Source organism: Pipistrellus kuhlii, unplaced genomic scaffold (assembly GCF_014108245.1).
Source record: "Pipistrellus kuhlii isolate mPipKuh1 unplaced genomic scaffold, mPipKuh1.p scaffold_m20_p_19, whole genome shotgun sequence".
Lineage (NCBI taxonomy): Eukaryota > Metazoa > Chordata > Mammalia > Chiroptera > Vespertilionidae > Pipistrellus > Pipistrellus kuhlii.
This window is the reverse complement of record NW_023425504.1, coordinates 821,632-844,457: the sequence shown is the minus strand read 5'-3', so window position 1 is coordinate 844,457 and position 22,826 is coordinate 821,632. Positions and strand designations below refer to the sequence as shown.

The 22,826-nt window shown below is 40.5% G+C and overlaps 1 protein-coding gene across 28 annotated transcripts in view; it reads left to right on the top strand.

The window, feature by feature from the left end:
• The window catches only part of FMR1 (FMRP translational regulator 1), a 40,387-nt gene extending 37,624 nt beyond the window's left edge, over positions 1 to 2,763 (top strand). For 12 of the 28 annotated variants that reach the window (XM_045583464.1, XM_036443322.2, XM_045583457.1 and 9 more), the window contains one exon: positions 260 to 2,763. In XM_045583464.1, coding sequence (XP_045439420.1) covers positions 260 to 407 — 148 coding nt within the window. In that variant the 3' untranslated portion in view covers positions 408 to 2,763. Of the gene's footprint in view, position 1; positions 114 to 259 lie in introns of those variants that run through there. The other 16 variants (XM_045583465.1, XM_036443324.2, XM_036443317.2 and 13 more) reach the window with 3 other exon arrangements.
• The last annotated feature ends 20,063 nt before the right edge of the window (positions 2,764 to 22,826 follow it).

Sequence of the window (22,826 nt, the reverse complement as noted above, 5' to 3'; positions counted from 1 at the left end):
GAAGAAGACACAGTAGGATTGTGAGTTTTTATCTAACTTTGAATGCAACCAGTGGGTTCCAGTTAAAGAAGAAGAGTGTCTTAAAATCATAAAATAAAGATCCTACCTGGCCTAATTCCTTTCACTACTTCTATTCTCATCCCTCATTTCCCTTTTTGACATGTTCGAGTTCACACTTCAGGCTTAAATTTCTCGTCAGGCCAATTACAGATTACAATAGGATTTGTTGTGTGTACATAACAAATATAACTTGTTTTAGATCAGAGTTGACTGCAATAATGAAAGGAGTGTCCACACTAAAACATTACAGAATACCTCCAGTGAAGGTAATCGGCTGCGCACGGGTAAAGATCGTAACCAGAAGAAGGAAAAGCCAGACAACGTGGATGGTCAGCAACCACTTGTGAACGGAGTACCCTAAGCTGCGTAATTCTGAAGTTGTATTTCCATTACCATTTCCGTAATTCTTATTCCATATTAGAAAACTTTGTTAGGCCAAAGACAAAAGGTAGGCAAGGAGGCACAGGGCATGAAATGAACACAAATTCTGTTTAAGAATTTTATTTTTCTGGTATTGGCTATAAGCAACAATTCTCAGATTTGCACAAAAATGATATCTTGATCTTCAAATTTCTAAGCACTGCTTTTAAGTATACTTAGCACTTCAGGACAGGATTTTAGTTTGGTTTATTTTTTAAAGTACTGAGAAGTGATATTCTTTGTTAATTTGGATCATTTTCCTACATAGGTGATAACACTGGTACATTTCAGTTTTTCTGAATAAATAGCACTTATGGTAATCATATTACACTTATGTTTTCAGTCTCGTTTAGAAGTCAATGAAATTATACGTCATTTCATGTCCTGTGTCAGTTTATGTGTTGGCCCACTATTCCAGTATTTTAGTGGACCCTGAAATGTGTGTGATGTGACATTTGTCATTCCATTAGCAAAAAAGAAAAAAAAAAGTTGTATGATCTGTGCCTTTTCTATATCTTGGCAGGTAGGAATATTATATTTGGATGCAGAGTTCAGGGAAGATAAGTTGGAACACTAAATATTAAAGATGTTGCAAACCCTGTCAAACATTAGTACTTTATAGAAGAATGCATGCTTTCCACTTTTGTTCCTTGCATAAACATCAGGTTAGGCAGTATAAAGAATAGGATTGTTTTTGTTTTGTTGCACTGAAGTTTGACAAATAGTGTTATTGAGAGGGTTGTGTAATTTTTTTCTGAATAGACGGGAGAAGAAATAACTGTCTTTTCATTTGAGAGAGGCTAAAATGTTTTCAGCTAGGAGCAAATCTTTTTGATTGAAAGTTAGTAAAATATGCCTGCTCTTTGGCCTGATGACCAGTTTTAACTTAGCGCATTTTTATTTTATTTTATCCTCCCCTTGTTTTGTGAAGTTTTTCATATTTTAATTTCAGGCTTAATTTGGGGACCTAGGAGGGTCATTTCTATGTGTGCATTAATAAACCTGTAAAGTACAGGTACTTTGTCTAAGAAATATTGGAAGCAGGTTAAATGTTTTGTAAACTTTGAAATATTAGGTCTAATGGATAGGTAAGCAGAATTGGAAAGCAGACTAAGATTGGTTAACAAATAACTTTTTTTGTTTTGTTTCTTTTTCTTTTTTTGATGTGTTGGGTTGGGTTTTGTTTTTGTTTGTAAGTCTTTTTTTTTTTGATGGGTGAAATTTAGTGAGGCAAAAATTTTTTTTTTTTGATGGGTGAAATTTAGTGAGGCAAATTATGTGAAGGACCTTCACTCTAAGATGTTATATTTTTCTTAAAAAGTAACTCCCAAGCCGTGGTACCACTGAATCTGTAGAGCCGTACAAACAGAAGTTCTGCCTCTGATGTATTTTGTGTTTGTTTCTTTGAATTTTCATTTTACAGTTACTTTTCCTTGCATACAAATAAACATAAAATGGCAACAAACTGCACATGATTTCAAGAATATTAAAAAGTCTATTAAAAGTATTGCCAAAATTAATGTTGATTTCTAGTTATTTATTCTTGGAATGTATAGTATTTGAAAACAGAAATTGGTACCTTGCACACATCATCTGTAAGCTGTTTGGTTTAAAATACTGTAGATAATTAACCAAGGTAGAATGACCTTGTAATGTAACTGCTCTTGGGCAATATTCTCTGTACATATTAGCGACAACAGATTGGATTTTATGTTGACATTTGTTTGGTTATAGTGCAATATATTTTGTATGCAAGCAGTTTCAATAAAGTTTGATCTTCCTCTGCGAAATTGATGTTGATGCAATCCTTACAAATGATTGCTTTTAAAGTTTTAAGATAGAAAAAGAAATCTATAGAAAGTGTTGTTATAAAATGTAACTGTTACCATTGGAAATTCACGTCCTAGAAAGTTAGCCGTTATCTACCAACTTTCAATAACTTGATGATGTTTAATAAGGTGAAAAAAATCAACAAAATGGTACAGAAGCACATTGTGCCATTACAATATGCACTAAGTCTCTTTTTTTACAAAGGCTGAATTCAGCAGGGCGCTAACTTGCTTAAATGTGAATTATTAACTTCTAAAACTGTAATTTGATTCACATGTTTTCAAATAGAGTTGGAGTTGATTCATATTACAATATTTGTGTGCTAAATGTGTATGTTTTTCAGTTAAAAGTTATGATGTTTTTAAAATCTTATTAAAGTTTCAAAAAATCTGAAGATTGTTTATCTAGATGTAAATTTTTATTAAAAAGTTGCACTTATGAAAAAGCAAAAAATTAGTCTGACAAATGCTTGCTCCTGGTCTTAAATTTCTAAATATATTTAAAAAAAATTAATGATATGTGGGGGGGGGAAGTTATTTACCATGCATAGCATATATTCCTTGCAAATCTTTTATGTGTCCTTAAAAGGTAAAAATGTTGATATTTGAAAATATAATTCGTCATATTTCCAGTTAGAAGATTTCAACACATTAATTATATAGAATGCCACTACACCATATTAAACACATACTTTTGTCTGTAACCATAAACATACCCTGCCATTTGGAAAATATTAAATGTGGTCTATGTAGCTAAAAGTGAAAATAACTTTGATGTCAATATCTCAGAAAATAAATGACAAGACTGAGGTAGAATGTGCCTGAATTGACTATTGTGGTCACTTCAAGGAACTCTGGCACAGCCTGGAAAAGAAGGGTAGAAATGGAGAGGCAACAGTGTCAAAGTTCTACGTGGTGTTAGTCCAGAATGATCCAACGATGCAGGGCAATCTCCTCTACATTGATTTTTTTGTTTTATTTTTTCAGAAAAATATGCCTTTGTTTTCTACTTGTCTAGTTTTTCATTGTGGTACTTTAGTTCTTTGATACTTGTTCTGCTTAGTTCTGGGCTCCAGAGCTAAAAGAGCTGATCACAGTCTATTAGAGGTTGTAGGTAGAAACAGTCTTCAAGTAACTTGGTTGAGTTTTCTTAGTTTCACAGTATTTTTCAGTGCTACACATAAACAGTCTGCTGGCAGTAATGGCCTTGAGACTCAACTGGGCTCACTCAGGCATTTCTCTCATCTGATCATGATCTTGAACACATGTGTCAAACACAAGGCCCGCGGGCCAAATCCGTCCCGCCAGGCCTTGCAATGTGGCCCGCACCGCGCTGTCATCACTGCACTCCGCTGCGTTTCCATCACAATGACAGTTTATGACTGTTCAGTAAACCATTCGGCCTGCGATTTAGGCTGGATTTTAGATTTTGGCCCCTTCTCTGATTGAGTTCGACACCCCTAATCTTGAAGGTCCTGGTAGCTTGGAGTCTACTGCTCTTTTAGAGTCAATATGCTGATTTGATCCCTATTGAGCCAGTTTGTTTCATGACCATAAACAGCATCTTTCCCTCATAACCCTCTGATCCCTCTGATAACCAGTTATTCAGAAATAGCCATTACCAGATGCTCAGCTTGATCGCTTAGAAGGTTTAACAGGTACCAACATTTAAATCTTGAGCATCTTTTTTGTTTAGAGCTGTTTACAAATTTTATTTGGGACTATTTATAAAGTTTCCTTATATTTTGCAGAACTTTAAGAAATGGGGGAATTACTTTTTATGCTAAGGAGTTTTATTGTTAGTGGGAGAGGTATTTTAAAAAGTCTTTGCAAGTATAACTGCTAAATGCTTAAAAACTGACCTTCAAAATTGATAGCTTACAATTCTTGCCACCAGTTTTGGTATACCCATACAACTTAATCACAGGAGTAGTTTGAAAATTGAAAAGAAGATTAAAGTATCGACAAAAGATGGTTTCATAGAATCCTGGGAATTAGGGTCTATTATTATTATTCAGTATCATACAGAACTTGAATGGCTTGTTAAGAGGAAAAAAAGAATGCTAGTGTTATTTCAAGTGAAAAGTTTTTTTTTTTTTTTGTTAAATACTAAGACATCTTTATCAGATTTCTCTGGCGATCAATACTTGTAAGATAATTGCATCAAAGAACAGTACTAGTGGTCAAGGAGTATATATCATTGAAGGGTCACGTGCAGCATAGATACTACATGATAGAAAAGGACATACAGAGTTATTTTATAAAAAGGATGAATCCAGAGATAGAGTCCACACTTGAGCAGGGCATGGAATAGCTTTGTGATAATTGGATGAGTCATTTCACCTCTAGGTTTTGATCTTCTGAATTAAATAAATAGTTGCTAAGATATCTGAACTCCAAAGTGTGTACACATTAATAAAGTGTTCATATTTTATATGGAAAAAGCTACAGAAAGTGTTAAACCACCCACCTGATTTCATCAGGTTCTCATTAAATATTTACCAAACATTTACTAAATAGCAGGCACTTAACAAGCTTTTTAGGGAGGGATACAAAGATTCTGTTTCATGCCTTTTGAAAGCTCAGTTTGTTTTTTTATTTTAAAAAATATATATTTTATCGATTTTCCACAGAGAGGAAGGAAGAGGGACAGAGTTAGAAACATTGATGACAGAGAATCATCCATCAGCTGCCTCTTGCACACCCCCCACTGGGGATGTGCCCGAAACCAAGGTGCATGCCCTTGACCGGAATCGAACCCAGGACCTTTCAGTCCGCAGGCTGACGCTCTATCCACTGAGCCAAACCTGTCCCTGTTGGTTTGGTTTTTTTTAATAGAATTTATTGGGTTGACATTGGTTCACAAAACCATACAGGTTTCAAGTGTACAACTCAAAATATTATCTGCACACTATCATGTACCCATCACACCATGTAAAGCCTCCTTTCAATCCCCATTCATCTATCTTTGCCCACCTCCACCTAGCCTCCACTCCTACTTCCCCCTGGCTATCACCACATTGTTGTCTGTGTCTTTGTGTCTACATGTTTTCTGGCCAATTCCTTCACCTTCTTTCAACTAGTTTCCCCACCACCATCCCCTCTGACAGCTGTCAGTCCATGCCTCTGTTTCTATTTCGTTCCATCAGTTTATTTTGTTCATTAGATTCCACATATAAGTGAAATCAAATAGTGTTTGTCTTTCTCTGACTGGCTTAGTTCACTTAGCATAATATTCTCCAGGTCCATCCATGCTATTTCAAAATGTAAGAGTTCCTTTTTAATGGCTGCTAGTATTCCATTGTGTAAAGATACCACAGTGAAAGCTCAGCGTTGAGTGAGCTTTATGAGTCAATGGGCAGTTCTGGTATACGGTATAGTAAGTGTGAGGATGCTCAGGGTGTGGTGGGAGCTTTTTGGAGAAATACATTCAGTCATGGGTTTTGTTGTCAGGAAAGGGCTTCTCAGGTAAAGTGAAATCTTACATATGAAGGAGGACTGGCTGGAAGAGTTAGCCAGAAGAAAATGTGCTGCAGGCATTGATCTAGGTATGGAAAAGTGTACTATTCAGGAAGCTTCCAAGATTTCAGTGTGACTCAGACAAAGAATTTGAGATAGGGATTACAGAGAGGTAAACTAGATATACTGTCAAGGAGGGTCTATGGTGCCACATTAGCTAGCCTTTGAAGGATTAGAAACAGATTTACACTTGTGTGGAGACAGACAGGATTGCCGCACAGCTTGAATCCTCTGTCCAGTTGCCTGGTTACCAGCTAGCAGGAGGTACTAGGCCCAAATCCTCTGCCCCTCAGTCCAAATCTAGCTTCCCACAAGGTCACAGCTGTTAGCAGTCTGTGTTCCCACACAGCTGCCCTGACAGATGGTATTTAAGTCCTGATTTGATCATCTGCATGCAAGGCTGTTGTCAGGGCTGCCCTGTGGAAGGGTAGACTCGGGTTTTTAGTACAGCCACAAGGTGCAGCCAGCAGTGCCCCAGCTTTTGCATGTCTGCATGAGTGAATGGGTGTCCATATGCCTCTTCTTTCTGATTCACCTTGCTAGTATTTTCCCCTTTTCCTTTTGCATGGTAGTATGCTGTTTGCCTTTATCCACTGCTTTACAGATGGTACCCAATAGGCAAACCACTTATTCCATCTGACCTTTTGAAAATAGCAAAAGGGTTCAAATAAGCCATACCAAGGGATGGACCACATCCCTCCTAGGGCTGGTGGTGGGAAACCTACCTGAGCTGAAATCACTGGTGAACATGTGTATATGTATGACCATGCCATGTGCCACAAAGGCCCTGGAAAGTTCTCCATGTAAGGCAGATTGAGAAAGTTTGATTCCTTGACACACTCGCTTATAAGTCAGCCAGCCATGTGAGCCTATGGTAGAAGAGAAAAGAGCCCTTGGTCCCAAATGCACTAAAACAGTAGATGAAACCTAACCTTTTAGATTTGAAATCTGTCATTGTGTAGTGTAGCATCCAGGGGCTTGAAGGGTGGTGGTTGAGGTACAGCCTGAGGGGCTTCAATATGCTAACAGAGAATTTGACTCCCAGCAATGGTCACAGGAGTCCCTTGAGGCTCGAAATGCTTGGGCTACACCCATGTGTTAAGGGACACTGAATGGGAAACATTAGGGGATTACCACCAGATTCCCTTTCCCTGAATGAATTGGCTAGTCCAACCTTTGGGAAGAGAGCAAATGTGCCTGCCCTGTGCTTGAATTAGGTGCTCCTGAAAATTGGATTCACATAGCCACAAAGAGGAGACTTTCCCAAGGTGCTGAATGAAAACGAATATGTCTACTGAGGTCACAGCTTCTTTGCAGCACTCTGGCATTATAGAATGGGTGGGTGAAAACCCTAGGCATCAGGGATAACTCATGACCAAATAAACTTAATTCAGAGAATGCTGGAAAAGTTGATGCAATCTTACATGAGGATCTCTCTTACTTGACTCTGCCAGGTAGTAAGGGATGGGATAATACTTTAGGGTTGATTTAGGTCACATGTGTCAAACACAAAGCCCGTGGGCCAAATCCGTCCCGCCAGGCCTTGCAATGTGGCCCGCACCGCGCTGTCATCACTGCACTCCGCTGCGTTTCCATCACAATGACAGTTTATGACTGTTCAGTAAACCATTCGGCCCGCAATTTAGGCTGGATTTTAGATTTTGGCCCCTTCTCTGATTGAGTTCGACACCCCTAATTTAGGTGCTACCCTAAAGTGGTATATGATATAATGGGCCCTGAAGGTTTTCCAATTCTCAGCAGAAATTAAAAGGAAGGAGAAGAGCACCACTCCAAACTTCACTCTGAGGCTCCCTAAGGGAGCACGCTTTGGGGCTGGTGGGCTGATAAGCAACCTAAGTCACCCCAAAGAAGTTTCAGGGAGAATAGGAAAAGAAAAAAAAAAAAGGCTGAGCCTGGCCAACATGGTTTGGTGGTTGAGCATTGACCTATGAACCGGGAGGTCATGATTCCTGGTCAGAGTATATGCCTGCCCGTTGTGGGGCATTCAGGAGGCAGCTGATCAATGATTAGCTCTCATCATTTATTTCTATCTTTCCATCTCTGAAATCAATAAAAATATATTTTAAAAAATTATCTTGTGTTTTCTTCTCTAGGTTTTTCTATGTAAAAAACAAAACAAAAACAAAAAAACCCCACAACATTTTAAGTTGACAGAGCATGAAGTTCACCTTGACTATCATGCCTCAGGCATTTTGGACTTCCTCAGAAATACTTAATAACTGAAATATATCAGTGACAAGTTGGTGATTATTCCATTATATTGATGATATTTTTAAAATTTATCTTTATTTAAGAGTCTGTTCTAAGTCAACCAAATTTGATTCGGGAGTGCTGCAGTAAAAAGCCACAGAAGCAATACAGGCCCCCTTAGAATTTCAGACCTCTAGGAAATGGGCACTTACAGTTGTTACTGGAACCTGGGTAGCTCCCAGGCAGTCCTTTATAGGGCTGGAATTTAGACCACTAAGGAGAGGGTGCCAACAACTGGCTGATACTGGTGTCTCTGAGGAGATGTGATACTGGTTCTGAAAGAAAGTGTGTGTATGTGTTTGGGGGGGGAGGTGATCTGGAAATTGGATTCAGCTGCTACTACTGAACCATTTCTGCCAAAGTGAAGAACTGTGGTCTTCCAATCTCCCTTTAGAGCAGTGGTACTCAACCTTTCTAATGCTGTGACACTTTAATACAGTTCCTCATGATGTGGTGACCCCCAACCATAAGATTATTTTCGTTGCTACTTCAAAACTAATTTTGCCACTTATGAATTGCAATGTAAATATCTGTGTTTTCCAATGGTCTTAGGCTCTACAGAAGCGATTCTCAACCTGTGGGTTGTAACCCACAGGTTGAGAATCGCTAGCAGTGTCACCTAAGCCCATCAGAAGACACAAATATTTACACTACAATTCATTAACAGTGGCAAAATCATAGTTATGAAGTAGCAACAAAAATAATTTTATGGTTGGGGGTCACCACAACATGAGGAACTAAAGGGCCATGGCATTAGAAAAGTTGAGAACCACTGCTTTAGAGCCTCCTATCAGAACTTAATAGGCAGCACTGAGAAAGGATAAGTGTGGTATTTAGAATCCTAGACAAGCCTCACAAAGCAGAGTATAGAAAGAAGGATGATGTGGAACTGAGGGACACCAGCTTAATTATTGACAAAGTGCAACTATCCAAAAACCTGTGAAATGGAAATGTGCCTCCAATTAGGTGTCCAGTCAACTGCAAGGATAGCTGCCCACCCAGTAGGTACTGAGATGGCCCCATTGCCTGCTTTGCTTGCCTGCTTTGCTTGAACTACTACTAGCTTGGTGGGGATCTCAATTTTGAGACTAGGTACCATACAAGGAAGCCTGTTTCACTAATGGGTAAGCAAGTTCAGTGGGATGCTAAGCCATCCTAATATATAAAAACCCTGGGTTGTAATGATCAGAGGCTGACCAACTGGAAGTCAGTGCTGGCCCCCAAGCAAATGGTAAGGGGCAATCAGGCAGGCAGGAAGAGTAGTTAGGGGAAATCAGGTAGGCAGACATCTCCTCGCAGGGCTGGCACGCACCTGAGCAAGTGGTTAGGGACAATCAGGCAGGCAGGCAGAGTGATTAGGGGTGATCAGGTAAGCAGACCAGAGGTTAGGGGTGATCAGGTAGGCAAACAGCTCCCGTGCCAGGCTGACCCCACCCCCACGCAAGCAGTTAGGGGCAATCAGGCAGGCAAGCAGAGTGATTAGGGGCGATCAGGTAAGCAGACCATAGGTTAGGGGTGAACAGGTAGGCAGATGGCCCCTCGAAGGGCTGGCCCCACCTCCCAGCAAAGAGGGAGGCCCAGGCCAACCAAACCATTGCACCCCAGCAGGGGAGGATGAGGCAGCACTTCACAGTTGGCAAGCAGTGGCAGCAGTGGGGATGGGCCCAGCTGCCTGCAGCCTGGGGAAGGACAGCCCTAATAGGCCCTGATCTCAGGCCAGGCCTAGGGGCCCTACCCGAGGGGTCCCGGATTGTGAGAGGGTGCAGGCCATGCTGAGCTCCCCCCCCCCCACACACACACACAGGTGCACGAATTTTCATGCACCAGGCTTCTAGTTTGTTATAATACTGGTACAACCAGTGGCACTGGCTGCTCTGTAGTATCTATGGATGTAACTTCAAGTGGTAATTTTGATAATTCATTCTCATTGATGAAGGAAATAAACCTTTACCTAGACTCATGGATTGCTGCTAATGGCCTCACTTTTAGTCAGGCCATTAGGTCATCTGCCCACCTAGTAAGTACTAAGATGGCCCCATTGCCTTATTAAAGCCATATCCTATGGAAACATATAAGGCACCCACCAGCTCAATAAGTCACATATGTATCTATATCCTGAAAGGACCACATGCTGAGAAAAACAAGATATCTTCAATGGGAAAAATCAATGAATCCTGTGAGCCATCCTATCCATGGTTACCTCCTAGATCCATGTCCAGACCCACCACAGTAACAAAACCACCACGAAAAACTAGCCTTCATTTGGTTATTTGGATTGATTATAATTTAGCTACAAATTCAGTTTGGCACTGGGAGCAGGTGAGTATAGCTTACACCTACTCTGTAGCCATCTTAGAATCCAAAGGGAGTCTCAAAGCAGGAAGAAAAAAGCAGTAAGTTGGATCCAAGATGGCGGCCGACAGGACAGCAGTGAGGAAGAGTGTGTGTGAGGGAACGAAAAGGGAGTGCGTGGACGTGTCGGGCGTGCGTGTGCATGTGTGAATGAGGGACAATTATATTCTTCAGGACTGTTGGGGGCTGGCTGACCAGGGTACCCTAGCTGGGCAGCCTCTACTACCACTGCAATCTCTCCCAGGGTAGCCAGATGTGCCACAGAGACCATGCCATGTTGAAGGGGAGAGCAGCTGTGATCGGAAGCCCAGCCTTACCTTCACCCGGGGAGACCTTGAACACCACCCAGAACCCTACAGCCACAGAGGCCAGGGACCTGCTGCCTTGGCTACAAATACTGAGACTCTAGCCTCCCTGGCCGTGGGCACCTAAGAAGTTTGTCCACGGGGACACAAAATGGTAACTGAAAGGCGGACAGTTCCTATGCCTTCTCATGGAGCAGATAGAAAAAGAAAAACAAACGGCTGAATCAAATAACATCCACCTGAAATTAGTGAATTAAACACAGCTAGTGTGACAAACCAAACCATGGGCGGAAGTGTCACAGGTTGCCTGGAAAATGGTGGGATCAGGACTCTGGGCTGGAGGGAGAAACATGCACAACTATTAGGTCTAGTAATAATTAATGTCGTTTTCTAATACTTTTTAAAATCGAATTTATTTAAACAATACAACAAAATTTAATGAACAATATAGTTGCCGTTGTTTTCTACTACTTGTGCCCAACGCTGAGGAAGCATTTTAATCCCTCTGTTGTAAAATTCTTGTGATTTTGATGCAAAAAATTCGGTCAATGCATTTTTGAGGCATTCTTCATTATTAAATTTTTTTCCAAGAAGAAAGTTTTGCAATGAACGAAACAAATGGTAATCGGAAGGGGCAATATCAGAAGAATATGCAGGTTGAGGGAGAACTTCCCATTCCAACTGGCACAGTTTTTCAGCAGTGATTCTTGCAGTATGCGGTCGTGCGTTATCGTGGTGAAGAATTACGCCCTTCCGATTAATCAGCGCGGGTTCTTTTTCTCTTAAAGCTTGGGCTAACCTTTCCAATTGGGCACTATACACTGCACTTGTAATGGTTTGGTTAGATGGTAAAAGTTCATAATGAAGAATTCCTTTAAAATTCCACCAAACACACAACATAACTTTTTTCGCATGCAAGTCAGGTTTTGGCGTGGGCTGCAGAGCCTCATTTTTGTCCAACCATTGAGGCCGCCTTTTCAAATTAACATTCAGCACCCATTGTTCATCTCCGGTAACAATTTGCTCTAAAATCGGCAAACGGTTTTGACGAGAGAGGAGCGAACTGCAAATTGTGACTCTTTGATTACGGTTGTTGTCGGTCAACTCATGAGGAACCCATTTTCCAAACTTTTGGACTTTGCCAAGTGCACGCAATTGATTGGAAATTGTTTTTTGTGAACAATTTAAAGTTGTCGCAAGCTCTTGTTGGGTAATTTGAGGATTTTGCACCAAAAGAGCTTGAAGAGCTTCTTGATCAAAATTAGACACACGGCCTCGACCACTCTTGTCATCTAACGAAAAATTTCCCTCGCGAAATTTCTCAAACCAACGCTGGCATTTTCTGGCGCTAACTGCATCTTGACCAAGAGCACTACAGATGTTTTTTGCAGCCTCACTTGCTTTTCTTCCTAATTGGAACTCGTAGAGCATGCAGTGCCGAATATGCTCTTCATCTGCCATCTTCTTAGCCCTAGTTTTGCAACTAAAACCAAACCAAACACAAACTTTTTCAAGCAAAACTTGTTAATTGCACTTCACACGTTCTGTAGATACCACGTGTTTGAAGGTTATGTCAATACAAGTCAATGCCAAGCAAGATTTTAAACGAATGTTATAAAACGACATTAATTATTACTAGACCCTAGGAATAGAGTGTCAGAGGGAGACTGCACTGCACCAACTTCGTGCCCAGCATGGGGACAGTGTAGCGTTCGACTGTGGAAGGGGGTTCATAAGGCTGCTGGCAGTGGGGGACTCTAGATCTAAGCCCACAGCTGTGAGAGGCTATACCCAGAAAGGCAGCCTGAAGTTCTGCACCAGCTGATTAGTCCCTGGGGGGAGAGAGACACGCAACAGCATGGTTGCTCTGTCTTTATAATACCCTTGCTTTTACTTACTAAATCTAATGCATCGGATCTTTCAATTACAAACACTCACAGAGGCTGCAGTGCAGGGGAAGGTGGTTTTGTGGAAGCTGGGGAGCAAAATAGGGAGAGGCAACCAGGAAGCCAACTCTGGGATATTCCAGTCCCTCCAACTCTGAACAGCTATTTTTCTCTTGAAGACCAGGCCCCTCCTAACAGCACAGCTGCATCTAGCCTTGAGCTCAGCAGGGAAACAAGGGTTCTGAATAGCCCCACAGAGCCCTCTGCGATTGGGTTGAAAGGCCATTTGGTCCCAAAAACAAATACAGCAACACCGCCACCTAGAGTCTGTATCTGAAATAGGTCCTTGTGTAAATACCACTGAAAGCAGGCAGAAAACAAAGCAGACAGATTGATCCTGCCTCCCTGAATCCAAGGCTGTGGAATCTGACACAGAGGAGCGATTAATCAACACATTGCTGACTATCTAACAGGAAACTGAGACATGGCAGACAGAACAGTACAGAGGGGTCTTAAACCAGCTCCCATGGGACACCAAAACTCAGCTGAAATAAACAAACTTCACTTTTTTATTTTTTATCTTTTACTCAAACTAAATTTTTCTTTATTTTATTTTTATTACTTCTATTATTTTTAACCTTTATTTTTAAATTTTATTTATTATTTATTTGTTTTTGTTTGTTTATTGGATTAGTGTTCTACATTCTATTTTTATTTTCATTTTTTATCATTATTTTACTCTATCTCATTTTTTTTTTTATGCCAACCCTTTCTTCCTCACTCCACTTGTCTGTGGCACATTTGTATAATCAATATTGGCTCTGTTTAAGCTATTCTGCCTCTGATCTATGAATACAGAGAGAAATGGGATGTGGCTCTCTTGCTCAAGGAGATACAGGCTAATAGAAGAAATATAAATATAAAGCTTACAAGATAATAATATAAAGCTTACAAGATAATAATAAAACCATGTAATGAAGGCCCTGCTAGGAACTTTAGCTTTGTGTAGCCGAGCCTAGAAAAATGAATCCTGTGAGAGGAAGTCACGAGAAGTTTCACAGAGGGATTTTGATTTTAATTGGATCTTAAGATGTGAACCGGAGTTTTCAAAAAATGAACTTTTCACACTTTCATTAGGCCAAGGGCATCAAAGATTCAAAAGCACAGAATTCTGGAAGGCATTGAGTACTATAGTGTAGCGTAGGCAATGGATTAGCAGAAGTGTCAGGCTTACCCGTCAAGTATGTGTGGAGAGAGGGGTAGCACTAACTGCCAGTTCATTGACAAAGGTTCTACCCAGCTTAGATATCACCTATAGCAGCCTCAAACAAATCACACAATCTCTCTGAACCGTAGTTTCCCCCCAAAATGGAGATATTAACACTTACCTGAGGCTTGTTAGGAGAATTAGTATAATGAGCTTACCAGCGCATGGCTCATCTTAAATAAAGAATAGCTGTTAGTAATAAATCTGGTGTTAGACATTTTTATTTTTTTTAAATACATTTTATTGACATTTTACAGAGAGGAAGAGAGAGGGATAGAGAGTTAGAAACATTGATGAGAGAGAATCATCGATCAGCTGCCTCTTGCACACCCCCTATTGGGGATGTGCCCGCAAGCAAGGTACATGCCCTTGACAGGAATCGAACCCGGGACCTTTTAGTCCGCAGGCTGATGCTCTATCCACTGAGCCAAACCGGTTTCGGCTGGTGTTAGACATTTTTAGAGCTTGCCATTTTTTCTGGTTCTTTTTTCCTTCCAGGCACAGGCCTCCCATGAATGAAGTATGGTTCCATAACTTCCTTTGGCCAGTTAAGTGGAAGGAAATAGAAAGGATATGTGTCCTTGATGGGCCAAAGCACTGAAGAGCCAGGGTGGTGTGTTTCTCTACACTCTCTTCCCCTCCACAGCAATTTTGAAGCTCAAGTTGAGATGGAAGCTGGTCCCATGCCAATTTTAGATAGGAAAAAACAGTCACACCTTGTTGATAGGGTGATAAAATTGGACACAAGGCTTAGAAGCATGTTTGTTTAACAGAGGAATTCCAACTCAATGTAAACAAAGAAAAGCCACCAGGAAGACTAATGGCTAAGTCAAACCATCCAGTGTTGCAAAACTTCCCAAACAATGAGTGGAGAAAGTGGTAAACATTCAGCATGTCTTTTTCTTTGTCTGAATTAACTATGAATTTTATTTTTCACTTTCAAGCACCATATAACTAATGATATTAAACCTAACCCTGCCCTGGCCAGTTTGATTCAGTGGATAAAGTGTCAGCCTGTGGGCTGAAGGGTCCCAGGTGGGGGCATATGCCCAGCTGGGGGCATATGCCCAGGTTGCAGGGGTGTGTGTGTGAGGGAGGTGGCCGATAGATGGTTCTCTCTCAACATTGATGTTTCTGTCTCTCTCCCCCTTTCCCTTCCTCTCTGGAATCAATAGAGATATATTTAAAACAAACAAACAAACAAACAAACAAACAAACAAAACACACCTAACTTTATAGGGAAGTATGAGAAGAGGATATAACCTGGTTTGGGGTTCAGGTAAGATCTGCTGAAGAAATAATATTTAAGCTGAGACCAGATGGAGGAGGAGGAGGAGATAGTTGAGGAGAAAGGAAGGGATAGCATATGCAAAGGCAGGAGAGAACACTGTGAGTCTGGGTAAGTTGGGCATGGCCATAACATACGAATGAAAAAAAAGTTATAAGATCAATAACTGTGGCTCGGTTGGTTGTGCATCATCCCATGGACCAAGTCACTGGTTCAATGCCCAGGTTTAAGGCTCAATCCCCAGTAGAGGACATGCAGGATACAGCTGATCAATATTTCTATCTCCCTGTCCCTTCATCTCTCTAAAGCTTAACCACTGTACAACATTGACTAGGCTCTATCATATCATTTCATTCCTCTAAGTCTTTCTTAAGCCTCCACCATGAAAAATACCTCTCACATCTTTTTTTGCAGGAACATTTTCTATTCAATCTTCAAAGGACAAATTAAATATCATTACTCAGTAGCTTTCACTGAGTTTAGGCAGAATTATTGTATTTGCTCTTTCCTTTGTGTTCCTGCAGTTCTGTGTTCATACGTTTATTTATTTATTTTTAAATATATTTTATTGACTTTGTACAGAGAGGAAGGGAGAGAGATAGAGAGCTAGAAACATCGATGAGAGAGAGTCATCGATCAGCTGCCTCTTGCACACCCCCTACTGGGGATATGCCCGCAACCAAGGTACATGTCCTTGACCGGAATCGAACCCGGGACCTTTCAGTCCCCAAGCTGATGCTCTATCCATTGAGCCAAACCGGTCCCGGCCATACGTTTATTTTTTAAGATCAGTCATTGTATTTTACATGCCTCTTCTCACACTAGACTGGAGCTCCCTGAGCCAAGAGCCTCTGAATTATTTCATTTTGTTCTCCTAGAAACAAGGCCATTGAACTTGCTTGGTTGATCTCCAGCTTGGGGAAGTGGACAGGGATGAGGCTAGATATTTAAATAGGAAAGAATCATTGACATAGTGGTCATCTGTGAAGAAATGGGAGTGCATATATCACTGGAGTGGGAGGGGGGAGGACTAGAGAACACAAATACCCTGTTTCCCCGAAAATAAGACAGTGTCATATTAATTTTTGCTCCCAAAGATGCACTAGGTCTTATTTTCAGGGGATGTCTTATTTTTCCATGAAGAAGAATATGGTACACATTTATTGTTAAGTGAAAACAAAGGAAATTTATTACCTGTATACGGTACAGTAATACAGTAGTTGTCAACACAAACCAGACAAACGGAATCCTACAGTATCAAGAATTTACTCATTTATTCAATGACAATCATGTCATCATCTTCTGGAACATCATCATAACAATCCAATTCCTGAATTTCCTGGTGAATTTCTTGTGACTCCATTTCTTTCAGAATCAGTGGACCAAAACTCTCATGTTTAGCAATAGCACTGTCTTTATTTTTATTTTATTTTATTTATTTATTTATTTATTTTAAATAATATATATTTTATTGATATTTTCAGACAGGAAAGGAGAGAGATAGAGAGTCAGAAACGTCGTTGACAGAGAATCATAGACCAGCTGCTTCCTGCACACCCCCTACTGGGGATGTGCCCGCAACCAACTTACATGCCCTTGCCCGGAATCGAACCTGGGACCTTTCAGTCTGCAGACCCGATGCTCTACCACTGAGCCAAACCGGCTTCGGCAAATGAGTACTTCTTGTCAAGGTAGCCTGCTGGCAGTGCATTTGCAATGCAACTGTCAGTGATTTTCTCCCAAGAATTCTTCACCCAAGTCACAACTTCTTGCAGTTTAGGTTTCACAAAGTTTCCACGCTGATTTCTCTCCATTCTATTTTCAATGTAGTCATTAATTTCCATGCGCAAATTGTCTTTGAATGGCTTGTTTATTGCAATATCAAGAGTCTGGAGATAGGCTGTCATTCCTGTGGGAATCATTATCTGATCTATTTTTCTTTCGTGAAGAAATGTCTTCATGTCTTTAGCGCAGTGAGTGCTGGCTGCATCCCAGACTAGCAGATCTCTTTGGCTCCCTTGCATAACAAGCGGCAGCATTAAATCGACCCACTTCCTTATAACTGCTTGTGTGGCCCAGGCTTTTTCAGTTTCAAGAATAAAAATGCCCAAAACACATTCAATCTTTTCCTTCTTGCCCTTAGAAATGATTAAAGGTGGGATTTTAGTGCCATCCAGATGAATTGCAAAAATACAGGAAACACGTGCACTTTTGTAAGCAGTGGAGGGAATGTACACTAAGGAGGCACCCCGCTGTTCAATTGTTGTTTGAGATGATTGGCCCATAAACACTGCAGTTTCATCCATAGCAATCATGTTGGAAAGACTGTATTTAGAGAAGTCAGTATCATCAATAAAGGACTTGAATGCAAATGCTCGCTTAATAACGAGTATCTTCCAACCTAAACAATGTTGTAGGTCTTCTTAGAGTTCACTTCGCTGAAGGAAATTATCCAGCCAGTGTTGTGATGCTTTGAAGTCTTCGGGGGCTATGTCACACTGTGGTGCCATTGCAAGGGCAAATTCTTAAATCTGAGCCCTATTCACAACCAAAGCCTCTGCTCTCCTGTCAACAACCCATTCACAGATCAGGTCTTCCAGCTCGGAAAATAATGGTTGCCAACCTGATCCACACTTGTGCTTTTTAGCATTTCCCTTGTCCACTTGTTCAATGAGGTTACCATACTGTGCTCGCCATTTTCGGACCAATCGGATTCTCAGCATCTTCTCTTTTCAGAAAGCAGTAAGATGTTGGCCCCAAGAGTCTTCCACAATTCCTTTCTTGTACTCCACGGAGTAGCTTTTTCTTTTTGCGCTCATTTCTAGGGGTAAAAAAAAAGGAATTGGGGTATCAAGGTGGGGGGAGGGAATCATTTAAAATGACACAGGGGGGGATCAGAGGGGGGAATCAAAATGGCACAGGAGAATCAGAGGGGTGATTTACCATTTTAGTAATAGCTTTTGATCCTCCTGTGTCATTTTAAGTGATCACCCTCCCCACACCCCTGTGCCACTGAACACCTTCACCAGACATCCCCCCTACCCCTTTATCAGACATTTACTCCCTGGGGCCTGCCTGGGGACTGTCACTGGGCTTGCTGGGGCCTAGATCTGGGCTCTAGCAGGGTCTGCCACTGACTGAGAACCTTCAGTCATCATGAGGGCGGCCGCGAGCATCAGGTAGTGTTACCAGAAACAGACCAGCACTCACCACCTTCACAGCATCCCGAGGGCTCTAATCCTCCTGTTCTTCTACATGCATCTGCGAAAGTCTCCTCCTCTCTCCCACCCCCGCTCACTGTTCACTCTGACCTCCGCTCCGCCTCCACACAGCAGTGGTGTCAAGACTTCACCACGTAAGGTCACTGGTTGCTAGATGCCAGTTGGGGCGGCCCTCGCAACCAGTTTACTGTAAATTAATTTTCATTCTGAGACAGAGCCTAGGGGGGCCTTATTTTTGGGGGGATACCTTGTATTTTACTCAGAAGGAAACCTGTAAGTAGATCTTATTTTTGGATGATGTTTTATTTTCAGGGAAACACGGTAGTAGGCAGTAGTATGCTAAATCTTGGGGAATGCCTACATTTAGCCAATAGGATGAGGATTAGAAGGACATGAGAATCCTTCTTTGCCATAGCAATTATCCATTAAAATATTTTTAGTCAGAGGATACTATGTGCCACTCACTGTTTAAACAATGAAAACACATCAATGAACAAGGCAAGCAAGATCTCTGCTTTCATAGAGTTTACAGTACAATAGGGATATATAGCTTTGCTCAGGGAAAGAGAAACATTAACCAAACAACGTTCCTAAATCTTGACTTAATTTATAGCACAAATGTGTGGAAGAAATGAGAGTTGGACTGTTTTGTTTGTTTGAGATGCAGATTGTCTTGAAAATTATTATATATGCAAATTCTGCCCTACCCTCACCCTCTTCCAAGTTTCCTCACAAAAAGGGTCACACAGGGAGGCTTCCTGTTGGAAGCAGAGGAGCAGAGCTGCCCACAGAGCCCTGGGCTGTAATGTGAGGGGGAGGAGACTGAAATTCATGTCTTATCTCTGTTCTGTTAATAAAATGGGAGTTTGTGGGTTTTAAAAATTGTTTCTAAATGGAGGAGTAGATGACTTTATTTTGTTGGGGGTTGGGACTTGTGGCTTTAAAGAAATGGCTTTTCAGTAGGATGTATATTTTGTTGGAGTTTTTTGTTTGTTTGTTTGTTTTTAGAATCCTCCACAGCAACATTCGAGACCATGGAGTTAAAAGAAACCCAGAGATCTTTATCAAGTAATTGTACTGTTTGTGAATTGTATAAATTACAAAGATCCTCTTAAAATGTTTATATTCTTACAGTAAAAGGTTAAACTGATATTTATATAATAAAAGAGGAAATATGAAGTATGTTTTTGAAAAAAAACACACAAAAAAAACACCTTGTATCTGTGAATTATTTTGAAGGCAGTGTGTTTGGTACATGCCAAAGTCAGAGGTGCTGTTTGTGTGCTTTCAAGTAAAAGGAAATAAGACATAGACATCGGTGCGTCCTACGTGGTATGAGTAAGCTCATGGTTAAAATGTATTCTGTATAAGGTTTACCACTGACATCTAAATGTTTTGTTTCTAGAAAGATGGTGAGATTGGAGATTTATATAATTTGGTTTTCAACTGTCAACAAAATGGAAATTTACAGAAACTGAACAAATGAAACTTAAAAAAAAAAAGAAAGAGAAACGTTAATAGTTTCAAATGTTGTAAAGAATTTGAGGAGGATACATACTTCAGTGGTCTTGGAATTTGAAAATTGGAAGGTGAAGGAGTCATGCAGCCAGTTTCATTCCAAAGATAATGATCAAGAGTTGTGATGGAAGGGAAGTCAGAAATTCAGATGCTAAAACATGAAAGAAGAAGATAGAACTTTCTGGAATTTAATAGGTACTTGAAATGCAGAAAATGAAGCAGTTGCTATAATCAGATAAGGTAAGCTTCAAAAGAGAGGAGGTTTAACACAAGCATTAAACACATGATTTGGGGAAACAAAGCATCCAAGGAGTTTATTGACCCCTTCTCTTCACATGGAAGTGAAAGGGGAATTTTCAGGGCAGTGAGGAACCCAGGGAGGGTTAATCAGTAAGAAGCCCAACCTCAGCCATTTACTGTATAAACCAGAGAGTGCTCAGTCATGATCTTAGAAATTTTGTCCACCTGAGTTCTTGTTAAAATTTTGGTTTCTAGTGGTATGATATGGATTCCTCAGGAATATTGCACTGTTGTAGAACTGCCATGCCTAGCCTAAAGCAAACATAAATGCTAGACATAGCAAGCCAGATCTGGAAGGAATCCAATCAGGCTGTCCACAGCCTGTATTTTGCAGAAGGAGAAACAAAGGCTCAGAGAATGCAACCCATGAGGTGGTTAAGATCTGAGTTCCCAGCCTATATTCTCCAATTTATTTATTTATTTTATTTTTAAAAAATATATATTTTATTGATTTTGTACAGAGAGGAAGGGAGAGAGATAGAGAGCTAGAAACATCGATGAGAGTCATCGATCAGCTGCCTCTTGCACACCCCCTACTGGGGATATGCCCGCAACCAAGGTACATGCCCTTGACCGGAATCGAACCCGGGTCCCTTCGGTTCCCAAGCCGACGCTCTAACCATTGAGCCAAACCGGTCTCGGCTATTCTCCAATTTAATCCCGTTCTCTGAAGGCATCTGTATGGTGCCCAGCAATGAGATAATTTCCCAGATGTACTCTGATATGAAGAAGGTTGCTATTGGGTGGCAATTGTTCATAGGTCTCTCAAGTTTCTGCATGTCTCAGGAGAACTTTTGTTATTTTTCTTTAACCTTATAGTCTTGCAAACTCTGCTAGAATATGTGAAACTGTATCAGGTTACCTTGTAACTCACAGAGTAAAACCTCAGACACTTCACAAGTTCCAAGCAGTGGTTTCAAGAAGCAGTTAATAGTATTTTGTGAGACAGGAATCTTCTGGTCAAATTAAAGAAAAACTGAGGCAAAAAACAAACAAACAAAAAAAACCACAAAAAACAAACACACTTAAAATAAAAAAAAAAAAAATAGAAAAGCAGTTTGCTTTTGGTCACATCCTTTAAAAAACTAAAGAGCATTATTAATTGCTCCTGTATGTGAACTTGGGGTGGAGTTGAGTGTGCTAAATTTTAAGAATTGTTTTTATATGAAACCTTTCTCTCCCCAATCCCCCTGTGAAATACCTATTAACATTGGGAAGAACAATGTAATAAAAATTAGTAGAAAGACATTTTGAAAGCCAGAGTAAAATGTAGAAGAATTAGGCTGGAAATGCAGTTGATGGGGGTAGTTTTCACATCTCTTGAAAATTAAAATGAGGTAGGTTGCAAGTATGCCAGCACCACTTACAGCATCCCTTTGTGGGCATGCCCAAACCAAGCAATTTCTTCTTTAAAAAATATTTTTATTTATTTCTGGGAGGAAGGCAGAAGGAGCGAGATATAAAACACCAGTGATGAGAATCATTATTCTGCTGCTTTCTGCACATCTCCAACAGGGGATCAAGCCCACAACCCAGGCATGTTTTCTGACTGGGAATTGAACTGTGACCTCCTGGTTCAAAGGTCGACATTTAACCAGCGGGGTCAAACCAAGCCATTTAATGGGATTTTGCTTATAGGTCAGATTTTAGAGCAAGAAGGGGTTTTAGAGTTAATGCTAACTCATTTACGCATGCAATACTGAGGCCCAGCAAGAGGAAGGCATTTAGGATAATCCAATTCATTAGTGGCAAATGATGGGAATACATCTAAGTGTTCTATGTCACTCATTAGTGTTCCTCACACATTCTGTTTTCATGTTTCCTATGTAGAGTTTGTAACTCAACCTTAATGTCTCTGAAGGCAAATGCCATTTGTTCCACTTGAAAGCTCCTACTACCTATTGAATATCTACCCTATTCACTATAGTCACTGTGCACATCCAGCACTGCCCCTCACAACTTTCTGCTGTGATGAAAATGCTTCATATTTGCACGTCAAACATAGGCACCATGAGATAGATATTTATATCTCTATCTCTATCTCATCTATCTCTATATCTATATCATCTATATCTATATCTATATCTATATCTATCTATATCTGTCATCTATATCTATATCTATACCTATATCTATATATTTATAAAGATATTGAATAGTAGACATATGGCTACTATGACTAAGGAACTGATTTCTTTTTTTATTTTTTAAAAATATATTTTATTGATTTTTTACAAAGAGGAAGAGAGACGGGTAGAGAGCTAGAAACATCGACGAGAGAATCATCGATCAGCTGACTCCTTCACCCCCTTCCCCTGGGGATGTTCCCTCAACCAAGGCACATGCCCTTGACCAGAATCGAACCTGGGACCCTTCAGTCTACAAGCTGACGCTCTATCCATTGAGCCATACCAGCTTCTGCAAGGAACTGATTTCTTGTACTTTTGAATTCTGTGTACTTTTTATTAATTAAAATGTACATTTAAGCAGACATATTTGGTTAGTGGATACTGTAGTGAGCAACTGTAGTGACCATAGATGCTACAGTGCCTTTTATAGGACTGAATCTGAGTAGAAATTAACAGTCAAG